Consider the following 14,804-nt stretch of genomic DNA (forward strand, 5'->3'; position numbering starts at 1 on the left):
TGATCAGAGGTTTGAGGTCATGATGTCTATATTCGCGTCTATATTCATCCAACAGCCTTTCAGATAACTTGTTATGTTTGTCTTCAGTTTACACAAACTGTATATTGACTACTCTGTTCTGATGCAACAGTTCTACTTGCTCGGTTTTCCTTATTCGGGAATAACCCGCAGACCTCAGCTCTTTCACATGGGTTTTGAGTTGTTTCACAGAGGGAGTGGGTTGGATGTCTAGTAATCTCAATAGCTGTGGTTTCCTCAGTCGTGAGTAACTAACTGCACGATGTTCTTTTGCAATCTGCTAAAACTCTTGAACAGTAGTCATTATTATACTCAGGTGTATGTCAATCTTTGACTGGGCCACTCAATAAAATATCGTAGACTTCCACTGTGCTTAACTATATCTAAATAAACCTCATTGATTATGTTCTCGAACTACCCGAAAAATGTGCAGAGTAGTAGGGGTTTTTTTGTAACGAGGCGTCGACAATCATATCTATCTCCCTGTGTTGATACACATCTACTAGTCCACCATCAAAGTAATTCTATGTGTGCTCAAAGGTATTTTCCGTCTGCGGTATATCAAACCCTCACCACTCTCACCATGATTGAAAATGTGAAGCAGCCCAGGTCTTCCTGTGTCTTATAGAGTTCGTCAACAATCAGAGGTTTGAGGACACCGACCGATGCTCATCAAAGAATATAGCACGGACTACCTTTCCATCATCCAAGGCTTTGGATATCACATGGTATGATTCAGTTAACTGACAAATATTTGAATCTCCAGGTCTCAATCCTGATTGAGAGGTGGTTATGATATCACTATCCAAGAAAAATGTAGACATGCTGACATTTTTCAAATACCTTGGTAAGAGAACATGTCTAGGCAACTGGTCTGTAATTACTGCAGTCTTGAATGAACACTGCCTTTCTATAGATTCGAACAATGACATGGTGTTTCCATTGGCAAGGAAACGGGAAAGACGTAGGGTTAGATTGAATAACATGGTAATAGGAGCGCACAGAGATACAGTTATTTTTTTTTAAAAAAAAAGCAAATTACCAATATTACTCTTAGCTTTCGCAGTATTTAAATTTGACAAAATGTCATACGCTTTTTTTGGTTAGTAGCAGCTCATTAAGTTTACTTTCGGCTCGTGTACACTGCAAGGTTCCTTCTCGGGTTCTTCAACTTGGGCTTGTTGAGCAAAATAATCATTAAATGCGTCAGCAATATCACTGGGATGGTCAAGAACATTTCCATTAGCCAAGATAGGATGAGACTGAGTACTTGTATTGTGTTGTATATGTTTTTTCACCAGGCACCCCCATGATTTAGAGCTACAATCAGAATTACTGTCATCTAATTTCAAATCATACGTTTAGCTTTCCTAACAGACTTTTTTCGTGCTACTCTGAAGCGCTCCCAATCTACCGATAAATTTCAGATCAGAAGCTATTCGTGCCCATTATTACAGCACAACCGAAGCAAAACGTACGTTAACATGATTGCAATATCATTTATTATATTTTAACTCTACACATTGTTACAGTTAAGAATTTGCCGTGACAAAAGGTGTAATAAACCCATGTGAACATGCAAAAACAGAACAAAGACAAGTCTAAAACATTCAAATATTGTGTTATTAGCAAAGAGAGCAAGTCATACAAAGTCACAAGTCAATTTCACAATATCTATTTCAAATGCAATACAAATGAGACAAAATCTAAGGCGATGGTCACAAAATATATAGCAAAACCACCAAGTCTTAGTGCAAGAGAGAAACAGTTGTGCGTAATGTAACAGCGAGCGGTCTGGAAGCCCTGACCAGGTGTTGACCAATGCAGAAAGATATATACACCAGTGAATGTGAGTCCGTGTCCTTCACATGACGGCAACTAGCCTTTATATATATATTCAGTCATTTCCTGAAAGTTCGAGCACATACGACCATCGCCACTCACGTGGAATGACCTCGAATAGGGTCCCGGAAGTCATCAAATAGAAGTGAGTGAGTGAATTTAGTTTTACGCCACATTCAGCAATCTTCCAGCTATATGGCGGCGGTCTGTCCAGTCTGGACCAGAAATCGAGTCTGGACCAGAAATTCCAGTGATCAACAACATGAGCATCGATCTGCGCAACTGGGAACCGATGACATGTGTCAACCAAGTCAGCGAGCCTGACCACCCGATCTCGTTAGTCGCCTCTTACGACAAGCATAGTCGCCTTTTATGGCAAGCATGGGTTGCTGAAGGTCTGTTCTACCCCGAGACCTTTACGGGTCCAGCAATTAGAAAGCCAAGGGCAGATAACTCCAAAGTACTTCCAGAAAGTCTGACCATCTATTATACGAAATGTGACCCATCATAATTATCATTCAAAACACTAAACGCTGTGACCCAATAATAATAATAATTATTACTTAATTAATAACTAAATATACAGAAAATACACACTCGTAAAATCATCATGCTAATGTTGTATCACCTGGTATATTCTTGGCCAAATGGCCTTCGATTCTGAATAAAGTAATCTGATCGACCACGTCTCAACCTAGACATGTTTAGGAGAGGATACTTGCCACTGGCAATAGTAATCTGACTAATATATACGTGTCAAGAAAAACGTGACAGCCTCTGATCTAATGAACTAGCAATAATGTGAAATCTTCTCTCACTGATGACTCAAAGGCACTCTACCAACCATTTCTCGTCTACTATTGCAGTGAATTACATCAATGTGGTACCGTTCCAGTTTTTCACCAACAATTGGCTGTAAGCCGCAATTACAATATTCCAACACTATCACGTGCTTCACACATTAATGGCTTTCCGTTTGATTTCTTGGTTGATGCCTGGTGTTCCTTAATTCTGATCGAAAATCAGCTGTCACATGATCAGTTGTCCTGGTCACAACATTGAATGGGACAGTGGACAGGAGCCTTCAACAAAGACCAAGGATACCTCATTCCCTCCGCCTATAATGAACGGATAAAATGATAAAAAACAGACCAAGGCACTCCAGCCATCATTGCCAATTAATCCCATCTGCTATGTATACCTTGGCTTCACCTCACATGCAATGTATACCCTGGCTTCCTCCCAATTGTTATTGCATTATTACCTACTCGATCTGCTATGTATACCTTGTTCGGCCTCCTCAACATTGGCCTCCTCCAATTGTTATTGTATTATTACCTATCCCATTGTTGTTTTGTTAATCCCTTTGTTGCGTTCCCTTATGTAATCCCTGTTATCTGTATGAAAGTCAGTTACGTGCTGTATTGCTTTACTCTTGCTTGCAAATGGTATAAGAAACTTTACCGAAATGCCACATCATAGAAATAAAGAAGTTGTTATCCACAAAGTGTTACACTTTTCTCGTACAACCAGTGTTCTTGTTGTTTACATAACCATATACACAATAAGGAGTTTACAAATGCCCACTCTCTGACTTGTTAAGACAAGTTAGGAAATAATCACATAGTGCTTTCTTAAGAAGTCTCAACTGTGCAAAGTTTTCAGTATTGCCGGTCCATGTATTATTATTAATATGTTTTACTAATTAAGATAGAAATGCATCAAAGAGGGTTCGGGTGTTCCTGGCATAGTCAGGCTGGTAAGACTTACCATCAGCTCAGGGCCCTCGCCCCGTCTACACGCAGCTCAGACAACGAATGGGACTTCTCCCAAGAAACACTACCTAGTCGAACCCAACAAGAACTTTCCGGAGAACATGAAGGCTCCAGAGAAGTGTAATTTTCCAGACACCCAGAGAGCCACGCAATCGCGTCTTTAAAAATATGCCGTTTGTGCCAGGGAAGGGCATCCACTGACAAGGTGCTGGAAGTCTCTGTGAATTCATTGCAAAGACGACATTTGATATTAATTTTCTCTTTAAGAATTACATTCTGACGACTGCGAGTGGGAAGTGACTGGTCCCGAGCAGCAAAAGGGAAGCCCTCAGTTTCACATTTGAGACCAGCTGATTTCATCCAGGCGAAGGAGTCAGTTGGATTGTTGTTCTGTTCTACACACTGCATGTACCCACGATGCAATGGCATTTTAGACAGCTTCTCCACAAAGGACGACACTGGGCAGACTTGGTGGAGGACTTCACTTGGTTTACTCCCATCGCTGTAGTATCCAGCAGTACATCACCATCAACAAAATCGACGTCAAATATCAGATTGTGTACAACTACCTTGGCACGATTAAAAAGGCTGTGGAATTCCTTGCTTTCATCGTGAGTCTTTTGTTTGAAGTCATGTAGATTTGAACAGTTTTTCAAATATTCGGGAGTTCATTCCCTGTCTGCGGCAGCATACTGGAAGGTTCTCTTCCTATAGCTTGACGTCCTGACGGGAAGGATCACAAGCAGTGAGTTTAGTTTTTCGCCGCACTCAGCAATACTCCAGCTCTATGGCAGCGGTCTGTGAATAATCAAGTCTGGACCAGACAATCCATTGGTCAACAGCATGAGCATCGATGTGCTCGATTAGGAACCGATGACATGTGTCAACCAAGTCAGCGAGCCTGACCATCCGATCCCGTTAGTCGCCTCTTACGACAAGCACAGATGCCTTTTATGGCAAGCATGGGTTGCTGGAGTCGGACCTTCACGGTGCACAAGCAGTGCTTTGGCCTTGGATCGTAATGTTCTCATGGGGATGTATGGCTGAATCAATTCAATTACATAGTAGGGCGCTTGGCCAGTAAAACCCTTGAAAACAAGGCAGTTCTGAAGATTATTCGGTGCTGGATGGGGAATCAGTGGGGCTGCTTAAGTACCGGAGTGATATGTTCAGATAGTTTGACCCGGCTTACGATTCTGGCAGCTGCATTTTGGACTCGCTGCAACTTCGATAAATCGTGGCCCCTGCTGGGAGTGAGTTGCAGTAGCCGATTCAGGATGTCACCAGTGAGATGACGAGAGTTGCCGCAGAGCTTGTGGATAGGTATTTGTGAATGTTTCCAATGTTTCTTAATTTATAGAAGCAAATTTTCGTAAGGTTGTTGATGTGCAAGTCCAGTGAGAGGTCCACTGTAATGCCAAGATGTTTTACAGTGGAAGAGACTGGAATGATGGCGTTTTCAACTGGTATATTTTAAATATTCGTCTCTCGGCGCCGTTGTTTAGTGCCAACCAGAATGCATCCACTCTTTGAGTCATTAAGACAGTGACTTGACAGTAGGTACACAAAACATCATAATAAACTAGCATAAAGGTATGAAATATTTAATTCAGTATTTTGATAGGCTTTGTTTACAACTAAATTGACGTTACAGTGAGGAGCATGCTATAATGCCATGCAATACAAATCAAGCAATTTTATTTAGCTGTATAAAACAAACATATTTTACAAGAATTGCAAGCCATTGAAGGACTGCTGCATTAGCAAAGGCTGAACGACACATTTACATTTGTATTGTGGCATGTGTTTTCGTATATTACCGTACAACAATAAATAAGAAATTTCATTCTCGGTGGTATTTGCAGAACATCAATGTAAACAGATGGCACGTGTTATTGGTGTGTTGGAATATAAGAAAACTAACCTGTAGGTGATGATATGAAGGTCAGAATTTTAGTTCCCTGTCGGTAATATTTAGTTAAATATTACGAGTATGTCTTAATTACGGTAATAGATGTTTAACGTCTTACAACTACATAGTAAGATGAAGAACCTTGAATGCCACCTTTGAATCTTTGTCAAAAACAGATACCGTCAACAACCCTAAATGAAAACAAAGTGACAACATTCTGCAATGACACACCTGAATAAAAACTCATAACGTTTCCTGGTTGAGTCCAGCTTTCCGGCCACGGTCGATCTCTGAGGAGCAATTACCACAGAGGTCTTGCTGTCTCGCTGATTGGCTAGCCCTTCTCAAGCTATATCCTCTTGGTCTGACACGTCTTTAGCTTCAAACATTTATTTACTATCCAAGGGCGCAGACGGGTATTTACTACCAAACACCTCTTTGGTCCTTAAAGAGATGACATGACATCACTTTCAAGAGTCTCTTTACGACTCGAGGGGAACTGACAAGTCTTTAACAGCACACCCCCGTTTACGCTTCTTAGGAGCTGACAAGTCTTTCCTACAAAGCGCGTTTGCGATCCCATGGGAGCTGACAGGTCTTTACTTTCAAACACACCTCTATTTTCCTGAGTTCACAAATCTTGACTACCAAACACCCTTTCACGAACTGATATGTTTTTTACTACAAAACACCCCTTTGCAATCCTAAAGGACCAGACAGGTCTTTAACAGCAAACACCCTTTCACGGTGAGGTAGCTGACAGGTCTTTGCTACCAAACGCCCCTCTTATGGTCCTTAGTGAGCTAACAAATCGTTCCACCAAACACTGCTTTACGATTCCAGGAGCTGATAAGTCAAAGAGCCCTTTATGATCCTTAGGGGGTGTACAGGTCTTTAACAATTGGAACAGTTAGAGCGGGATTACGAGGCTCAATGAACAAACATTCATCTGCTCCAACCAGAATTGTTGATGGAGTTAGAAATGGCAGACAGGACTTGCTCTAAAATTCCATCCTGTGACTGGGATTTTCAGAAAATACTCACACTCAAATCTGGACATTTGGCAGAATTTGACTGAAACAAGAAACGTTTCCAAGCTAGTTGATCCACTATATCTGACTGACAATACCGGAGTCACTAGAAATATGGTACAGTGATGTGTTTGAATCAGTTTGTTTGAAGGGAAATGTCAATGAGGACAGAGCATATTAGATGACTGCATGTGTCTCAGTTATATAGATGTCCGATCTCCACTCTCGATTCCATCTGATTCATGTGAAAGCACTTCTTCCAAGGACAAAAATTCTAGAGCAATGAAATCTTCCACATGCGCATCCCAAGTGTTTCTGCAAAAAGTTATTGAAATCAAGGTAAGAAGGAATGTGGAGTTAAGTAAGTTCGTTTCCAGGATGATGCAGCCAAATGACTGGTGGTCCTTCAAACCATTTGTAACCAGCACTGGCTGTAAAGGACATTTGGTCTTCATTACTATCTACTTCTAGATATACATCAGAGATCAGATACTTCCATGATCAGATAAATCCTCAACCCTGAGTCAAATAGCTGCATTTTGTTTTTAATCACCTCAAATGGACTTCATTTTCACTGAGATACAATGTCTGTCACAAGATGTCTGTCATAGAATTCAGCATGGCCCCAGTGTGTTTGGCAACTCTGACTCATCAGTAGGTTCTTTGAACTAATTTTCATTCTAGGGTTATGTTATTGCAAGATGCAGTGATGAAATTGTTGGAGTACCATGTTCCTAAGCAGGCAGATCAGGGGAATTATACATTTTTGTGCCCATTTATGAAGTCCCTGTACTGCTTGAATGATAATATCTTTCTTGATATCTTTCTCTTTCTTCTTATCATCAATCCTGTCCATGTCCTCAAAAAGTTTAGATGTGGATGAAACCAAGACATGAGACAACAGATTTGGATTTTTTCTGATGGGTGAGAAATACATTTGCATAAAAGTTCAAATTCCATCTTGGGAAAGATCAGTCTTTTGAAAAAAAAAGTATACTATTTGTTTGTGAGACAAAGTCATCCCAAGATATGAGGATCTGTATTTAACATAAACCTCATGCACTTGATATATTTGGGTTAACTCTTGAGAGCCACCTTTCCAAGCATATATCACCAAATATAGTATGTGGTCTTTGATATGATTAATTACATTGAAAAATCTAAACTGACTTAAGAAATACAGTTCACTATTTAGACAAGCAGAAAGTCTTGTATTATGGACTGACCAAAACAGTCATTTCACAAACTGACTGAAAGTCTGGCTGTAATATATACACAGCAGGCTCAAATACAGCCGAGCTGGTCTTGGTTACACTTTATTATCAAATTCTAAATCACATTGGCACAAGAAGAAACACAAAAACAATATGGTTATAATCATCTATTTGATATAAATGAAAAACACTGGAGCCAATTAAAACATAGTGAAACAGATGACAGGATACTGAGATATATGTAGAAGGCTGTCAAGCAAATGCATCTGTCACATGCTGGCATGGCAAAGTACCAGTAGATGATTCTGAAAAAATATAACAAAACAGTTCATAGTCTCAGTACAGGGCTCTGTCATTTTAGTTTACACAACACTTTGAGCATTAATAAGCTCATATTTAGATCCCCTGTTGTATCGTGACAAGGCATACAAGAAACAGAAATAAGAGACAGTGCATGTGCCTTAAATAAAGTCAGGCCATGTTAGCATGCATCTAATTAGAACATACAATTTATTCAGAGGCAATGTAACCATTTCTAAAAACAGAAATAACATCAATGAACTGTTCAAAAGAACAAAAGTGGAATGTCTGACATATTTGCTGCTGTGCTGGAGGTCCATTTCCCATTACATCCTTTGTGCTAAGAGGCTTTCATATAAGCCTTTCATTTTCAGACTCAGCTGGCTGAATGATGGACGATGAGTTTTCCTGAAAAGAATTAAAGGAACAGATAAAGGTAAAAATTACACCATCATATTGTATTTCACTTGGACTGAAATATGTCAAAAGTTGTCATCAACATTGCTCTTCAAAAGTTAGAGAGATCTGAAAATAGCTGTTATATATGTTTTCACCTATTATTTTCTCAGCTTAAGACCTGATTTTAAGAAATGGGTAAAGGTACTTTTTATGGATATTGAATCATGTGTTTAACTAAATGGGTATGCAAGAACATTTTTCAAAGTATCAAGAGGTATATATTTATACTCTGTGCAGAAATTCTAGCAAACATGATTAGAAGCAATGGAAATATACATGGAATACAAATGGGGAAAATACTATCTCTCCTCACCAAATATTTTTCAGATGATACTACACTAACTTTAGATGGATGAGAAAAAAGCCTCTATGCAACAATGAATATATTATCTTCCTCTGCAAGATTTTCTGGACTAAAGGTTAATGCTGAAAAAAATAAACTGACTTGGATTGGGTCCAAAAAGAGAACAAGGTGTAAGCTCTGTAAAGAATGGAAACTAGACTGGTCACAGACTCAGTTTTAATTACTTGTATAGCTTTTGATGTTGACTATGATAATATTGCAGAATTTAACTATAACAAGGTATACTTGTACTTTATTCAGCAGATTCCATTTATATTATGAAGAACACTATTCCCAACATTCAAAATAGGGTCTGGAAGGAGGTACATATGTGTATAGCTGTGACAACGTTGAAAACAGAAGTGGTGAGGAGATGTCAAAATCCATTTAGTATAACAATGCTACTAGCATTGGGAGTGAACCTATTTATTTACAGCAATGGCACAAAAAGGGTGTAACATATTTTAGAGATATGATAGATGATGATGGAAAAATATATGACTATAAAAACTTTGTAAAAAGATATGATATCAAAACAGACTTTCTGCCTTATGAAGGAGTCAGGAAATCAGCATCATCCCTTTTAGTTCTTGACCCATTCTGCTTTACAACATGTCAATAATAACCAATAAACAAGGCTGCTCAGTGTTTTATTTGGGTTCATTAGTTCCAACATTTACAAAGTTTAAAACACTGTTGAAATGGGAAGATCATTTACAGAAAGAATATACTGATATTGAGTGGAAGAATGTTCATCTTACAGCAAAACCATGTACACAAAGTAGTGAATTAAGATGGTTTCAGTTTAAAATCAGTAACAATAAGTTGTTATTTAAGATAGGCTTCATTGAATCCCCAGCATGTTCTTCATGTAATGACTCACCTGAAACCATGTTGATACATGTTTTTCTCTACATACGCTTTTTGTTAACCTGGTATGATGTATGTATGCTATTTACATACATCATAACCTTTACATTTGCATGATGTACATTTATGATGTCCTTGTATATATCCTTTTCAGTATATCTAAAACGAGACACAGCCCTTTGTACATCTATGAGCACATATATATTATGCATATGTATTGCTATTAAAAGGATGGAAATGTAACCAAAAAGTGGGAATAATAGTAATAATAATAATATGAGTCCTTCTCTAATGATATTGGCATGACATTTGGACTCGACAAATGTAATACTGTTCATCAGAAACGTGGCAAGGTAACTAATGATGGATCGGTCAAGTCACAAGGGGGAGGAGTTATTGAGCATCTTGTGGAAGATCAGGCCTACACCTATCTTGGAATGCAAGTTCGAGACAAGCTCCAGAATGCCCAGATTCAAGATAAACTTCGGGCCGAGTATAAATCTCGTTTAAAGAAAATCTGGAGTTCAGAGCTAAATGCTCCAAAACAAAGTCAAAGCCACCAATACTTTTGCTGTGCCAGTCCTGTCCTATTCCTTTGGAGTAGTTGATAGGACAAAACAAGACATCCAGAGTCTTGACCGCCTGACCAGAAGGATCATGTCTGATAACAGAGCACACCACCCTCGTTCTTCTCTTAATCGTTTATATATGCCAATCAATTCAGGAGGTCAGGGTTTGATTAATGTGGAAGCTCTTCATGACAGAATTTTATTGTGTACTTTTGCACATATTTATTTATCAGATGATCCTCTGGTGATGCACGTCAAGACTCATGATGAAAGCAAGGAATTCCACAGCTATTTTAAACGTACCAAGGTTGTTGGACACAATTTGAAATTTGAAGTTGATTTTGTTGATGGCGATGTACTGCTGGACGGTACAGTGATGGGAGTAAACCAGGTGAAGTCTTTCACCAAGTCTGCCCAGAGTCAGTGCTTTGTGGAGAAGCTGTCTGAGAAGCCACTGCATCGTGTGTATATGCAGTGTGTAGAACAGAACAGCAATCCAACCGATTCCTTCGCCTGGATGAAGTCGGCTGGTCTCAAATGTGAAACTGAGGGCTTCCTTTTCGCTGCTCAGGACCAGTCACTTCCCACTCGCAATCGCCAGAATGTGATTCTTAAAGAAAATATCAATATGGAATGTCGTCTTTGCAATGAATTTACAGAGACTGTCCAACACCTTGTCAGTGGATGCCCTTCCTTGGCACAAACAGCATATCTTAAAAGACATGATGGCATGGCTCGCTGCTTTTATTATCGTCTCCGCCATGCCTGTGGCTTTGACTCTGAAGTCCATCAATGGTACGACCCTGAACATGTCCAGGGCGTCCTGGAAAATGATGCTTTTAAACTTCCCTGGAACAAGCCAATATACAGCCTGAGACGAATTCCAGCCAACAAACCTGATCTTGTACTTTTTGATAAAACCAATGAAATTATATATATCATTGAATTTTCTGTGCCTTTTGACAGCAATGTGATTGGCAAGATTCAGGAAAAGCATGATAAATATGCGGACCTCGCCTTTGAAATGTCTCGCTTGCATCCCAAGTACACTGTCGTCAGGCTCCCCATTGTTCTCGGTGCCCTTGGTTTGGTACCGTCTGATCTCTTGGCGCTGATCAGGAGAGTGCCTGGGTTCTCCACCGGGAGCACAGCCCTTCTGACAATCTGGGTAATGCAGAAGGCTGCAGTGTTGGGGAGCCTCCATTTTCTCCGGAAAGTTCTTGGTGGGTTCGACTAGGCAGTGTTTCCTGGCAGAAGTCCCATCTGCTGTCTGGGCTGCGTGTAGAGGGGGCGAGGGCCCTGAGCTGATGATGAACTTTACCAGCCTGACTGTGCCAGGATCACCCAAACCCTCTCTGCTGCATTTCATTTCTAATCTGTAAAAAATAATAATAATAATAATAATAATAATAAATGCTTCCACCTATGGTTTCGCAACTAGCATCATAGCTTATATGACATCATACTCACAACATGGCTGCACTTCTACACCTTAAACTCATAACTGAAGGTTAGGCAACATGCTACCATGCACAAGCCTCTCAGGTGGAGTTGTCAGCACTTACCATTGCTGAACTACAGGAAGTGAACTTCTCAGGTTGTGACAACACGACAGGTTTCACCCTAGAATGATTGGAATCAACTGCTATGTGTATCCCAGTCTGTCTGTCTCTCTCACATCTTGTAACCCCAGGAAGTTCTTAATTTGGTTTCCTGTTAGAGACACTGAAGATCTGTGTGATGAGTTCACCAGGAAACCTCTGTAGATCTACACTGGATCAGTGTTGATGACTCCAGAGATATCGTCAACTTGCAAGCTGTAGTGCTGTGAGCTCTTGACTCACCTATTACCTCACATGGTTCAGTCATCTGGAAATCACAGATGGTGCTGTCCTGTGTCTTCATCATGTCTCCTTCAGTTTCTACTGTTTGTGTTGAACTTGCTTCTCCCAATCTGGACATGGAAAATCTAGCCTTATGTGCAGGTTTTTCTCCAGAAATGTTCATCTGTTGCAGTGTGAGAAGGAAGTTTGTAAGCATCTATTTGCAGGATGATACGGTAATATCATTATTCTTTTGGACTGTTACCAGTGTGAAGCTCGTTCCATATCAATTCATGAATCTTCATTTTTGAAGCAAGTCTCTGAGCTTGTCACTGTTTGTCATTCATAAGTCAGTGGTTGCTCCAGTCTATCTTCCATACTGTTCTGTAATCAGAAGCCAATTTACAAATATGATGAGTGCAACAATGGACCAAGATACTATCACTTCACAGTTTGCTTTACTTGCTTTACACCTGAAAGCCTCCACTTCTTTCTGTATTCCATTACCACTACATTTCCTGTTGGTAGTGCGTGGGGATAGGAGCATATACATGTTTTTTTTTTTTATGAACATCTCATAGTAATTCACCATTGTGATGAATGCGGTGTCCACAGCACACAGTCTGGCAAATCATGAATCTGAATTTGATCAGCTTCAGGGCTTCCGCTTCTGTACCCATCAGGATATTAACCAAGACATCTTTGAGAAAACATTAGAAGCTGTTGAAATTCCTAATGACAACTGTTGATACTCGTACAAGCTTTTAATAGAGATGTTCTCTCACAATCTAAGCTGTGGGTATTCACCTGATGAGTCAAAAATACTTAAATCTCAGCTCCTGATAATTTTACATTGCAATGCCCACATATGCACATGACTTGTCAGATTTGGGACAATTATATTTTAGGATGTCCAATCAGAACATAATTGTCCTATGTATCAGACTGTATCATGACATCAGGCTTAAAATCCTTAATTCTTTCTTCCTTTTCAAATATCCCTGATACTTTTCCATAATATTCTCAACAGACTTGACCGCCTCCATGGTGTAGTGGTTAGAGCATATGCCCAGAGCGCAGAAGCTCACGGACTTGATCCCAAGCCAAGTCATACCAAAACGATGCTAAATTGTGTTACTTGGTGGTCCCTGTCAGGCACTCTGCATTAATTAATACAACAGTGACTGGTTGGTATAATGTGTCTAAGTGGGGTATTAACACTTAACTGTGGCATCATATCTCACATGCAAGTCGTCATATGACCGAGTGAGTTTAGTTTTATGCCTTACTAAGCAGTATTCCAGCTACACGGCTGCAGTCTAGACCAGACAGTCATGTGATCAACATGAGCATTGATCTGAAATGGTTGGGAACGGATGATGTGTCAACCAAGTCAGTGAGCCTGACCATCTGATCCCGCTAGTCACCTCTAAAAACAAGCATAGTCGGCATTTGTGGCAAGCATGGATTGCTGAAGACCTATTCTATTCCATTCTCTATTCTATTTATGGGTCTCATATCACCGAAATACAGTCAGGCCACATTAGTGGGTAACCTGATTCCAACGCGAACCAAACCAATCTTGTTTACTACACACTTCAATTGTTGATTCATTAACTGATGCTTCTTCAGTCTCCAAATATCAATTATCAGTGATGGATTAGCTAACTGTTTCACTTCTTTAATCCGGCTGTATATACATTGACCATATCACTAACATATTCCGTCTTTACTCTCAAAGACATCTGGTCTTGTTTGTTCATTCACAAAAAGTGCTGTTTTTGTTTTCCTATACCCTGATAAAAAGTTTGATGAAAGTGCAACCAAAACGGTAAGCCAAACCCTTCGACAGAGTGCTACTTTTAGTCCTCAAATTTCAACTTATTTATGGATTATCAAGTGAGAGGGAAGTATCACTACTGTAGTGTTCTGCACTTCTTTCAGCAAGCTGAAAGATTTTAATGAAAAACGGCACTGTTCAGATTAATGTGGCCTGGCTGTAATCTTAAGTGCAACATCAAACATGAAACATCAGCTCCATTGTCTATGATGAATTCCTGTTCTGCTCCCTCTATATATATAACTCATATACACTTCTTTCACCCACGTCAATGGCAGCATATACTGTGCACAATTATTCCTCTTTGTCATCATACTTACTTTCTGAGGCATCATCAATTTCAACAAGATATGACTGTCCCTTGCTCTGACCTCTGTGCTGTCTCTTTCAACTTTTATTGCCCTATTCCCTTAGAAGTGGTCTGCTCTGTAAGGTTTGTGGTCTGCTTTCAAAGGTTCTAGTTATATATCCTATCCTGGCTCATGAATCAATTTTCATTTATTTGTGTAAATGTCTCTTGGTGAAATGCAGTCTGCTGCATTGAAAGCACATACTTGCGCTTGTCTTGTATTTCCAGTCATATGTCATTCACCCTGTTCATCTGCTTGAGGACTGTTGTGGTTTGCTTGATTGCATATCCTTAACTGCCCTTTCGACTCCAATATATATTGCACAATCTTTATGCCAAGTAAATCTGTCCACAGCTTTTCTGAATGTGTTTATTTTGTAACTGTGCTTCAATCCTATCTCCACTGACTCACCTGTTTTAGTGAAAATATGTATTGTGCCACAATTTCAGTTGGTGATT

The 14,804-nt window shown here is 39.7% G+C and overlaps 1 protein-coding gene across 1 annotated transcript in view; it reads right to left on the reverse strand.

The window, feature by feature from the left end:
- Positions 1-5,225: 5,225 nt before the first annotated feature.
- LOC137291108 (tyrosine-protein kinase SYK-like) overlaps positions 5,226-14,804 on the reverse strand; it is a 172,289-nt gene continuing 162,710 nt past the window's right edge. The window contains exon 16 of the mRNA XM_067822390.1: positions 5,226-8,500. Within this exon, the coding sequence (XP_067678491.1) occupies positions 8,419-8,500 (82 nt within the window). The 3' untranslated portion in view covers positions 5,226-8,418. The remainder of the gene's footprint in view (positions 8,501-14,804) is intronic.

Source organism: Haliotis asinina, chromosome 7 (assembly GCF_037392515.1).
Source record: "Haliotis asinina isolate JCU_RB_2024 chromosome 7, JCU_Hal_asi_v2, whole genome shotgun sequence".
NCBI lineage: Eukaryota > Metazoa > Mollusca > Gastropoda > Lepetellida > Haliotidae > Haliotis > Haliotis asinina.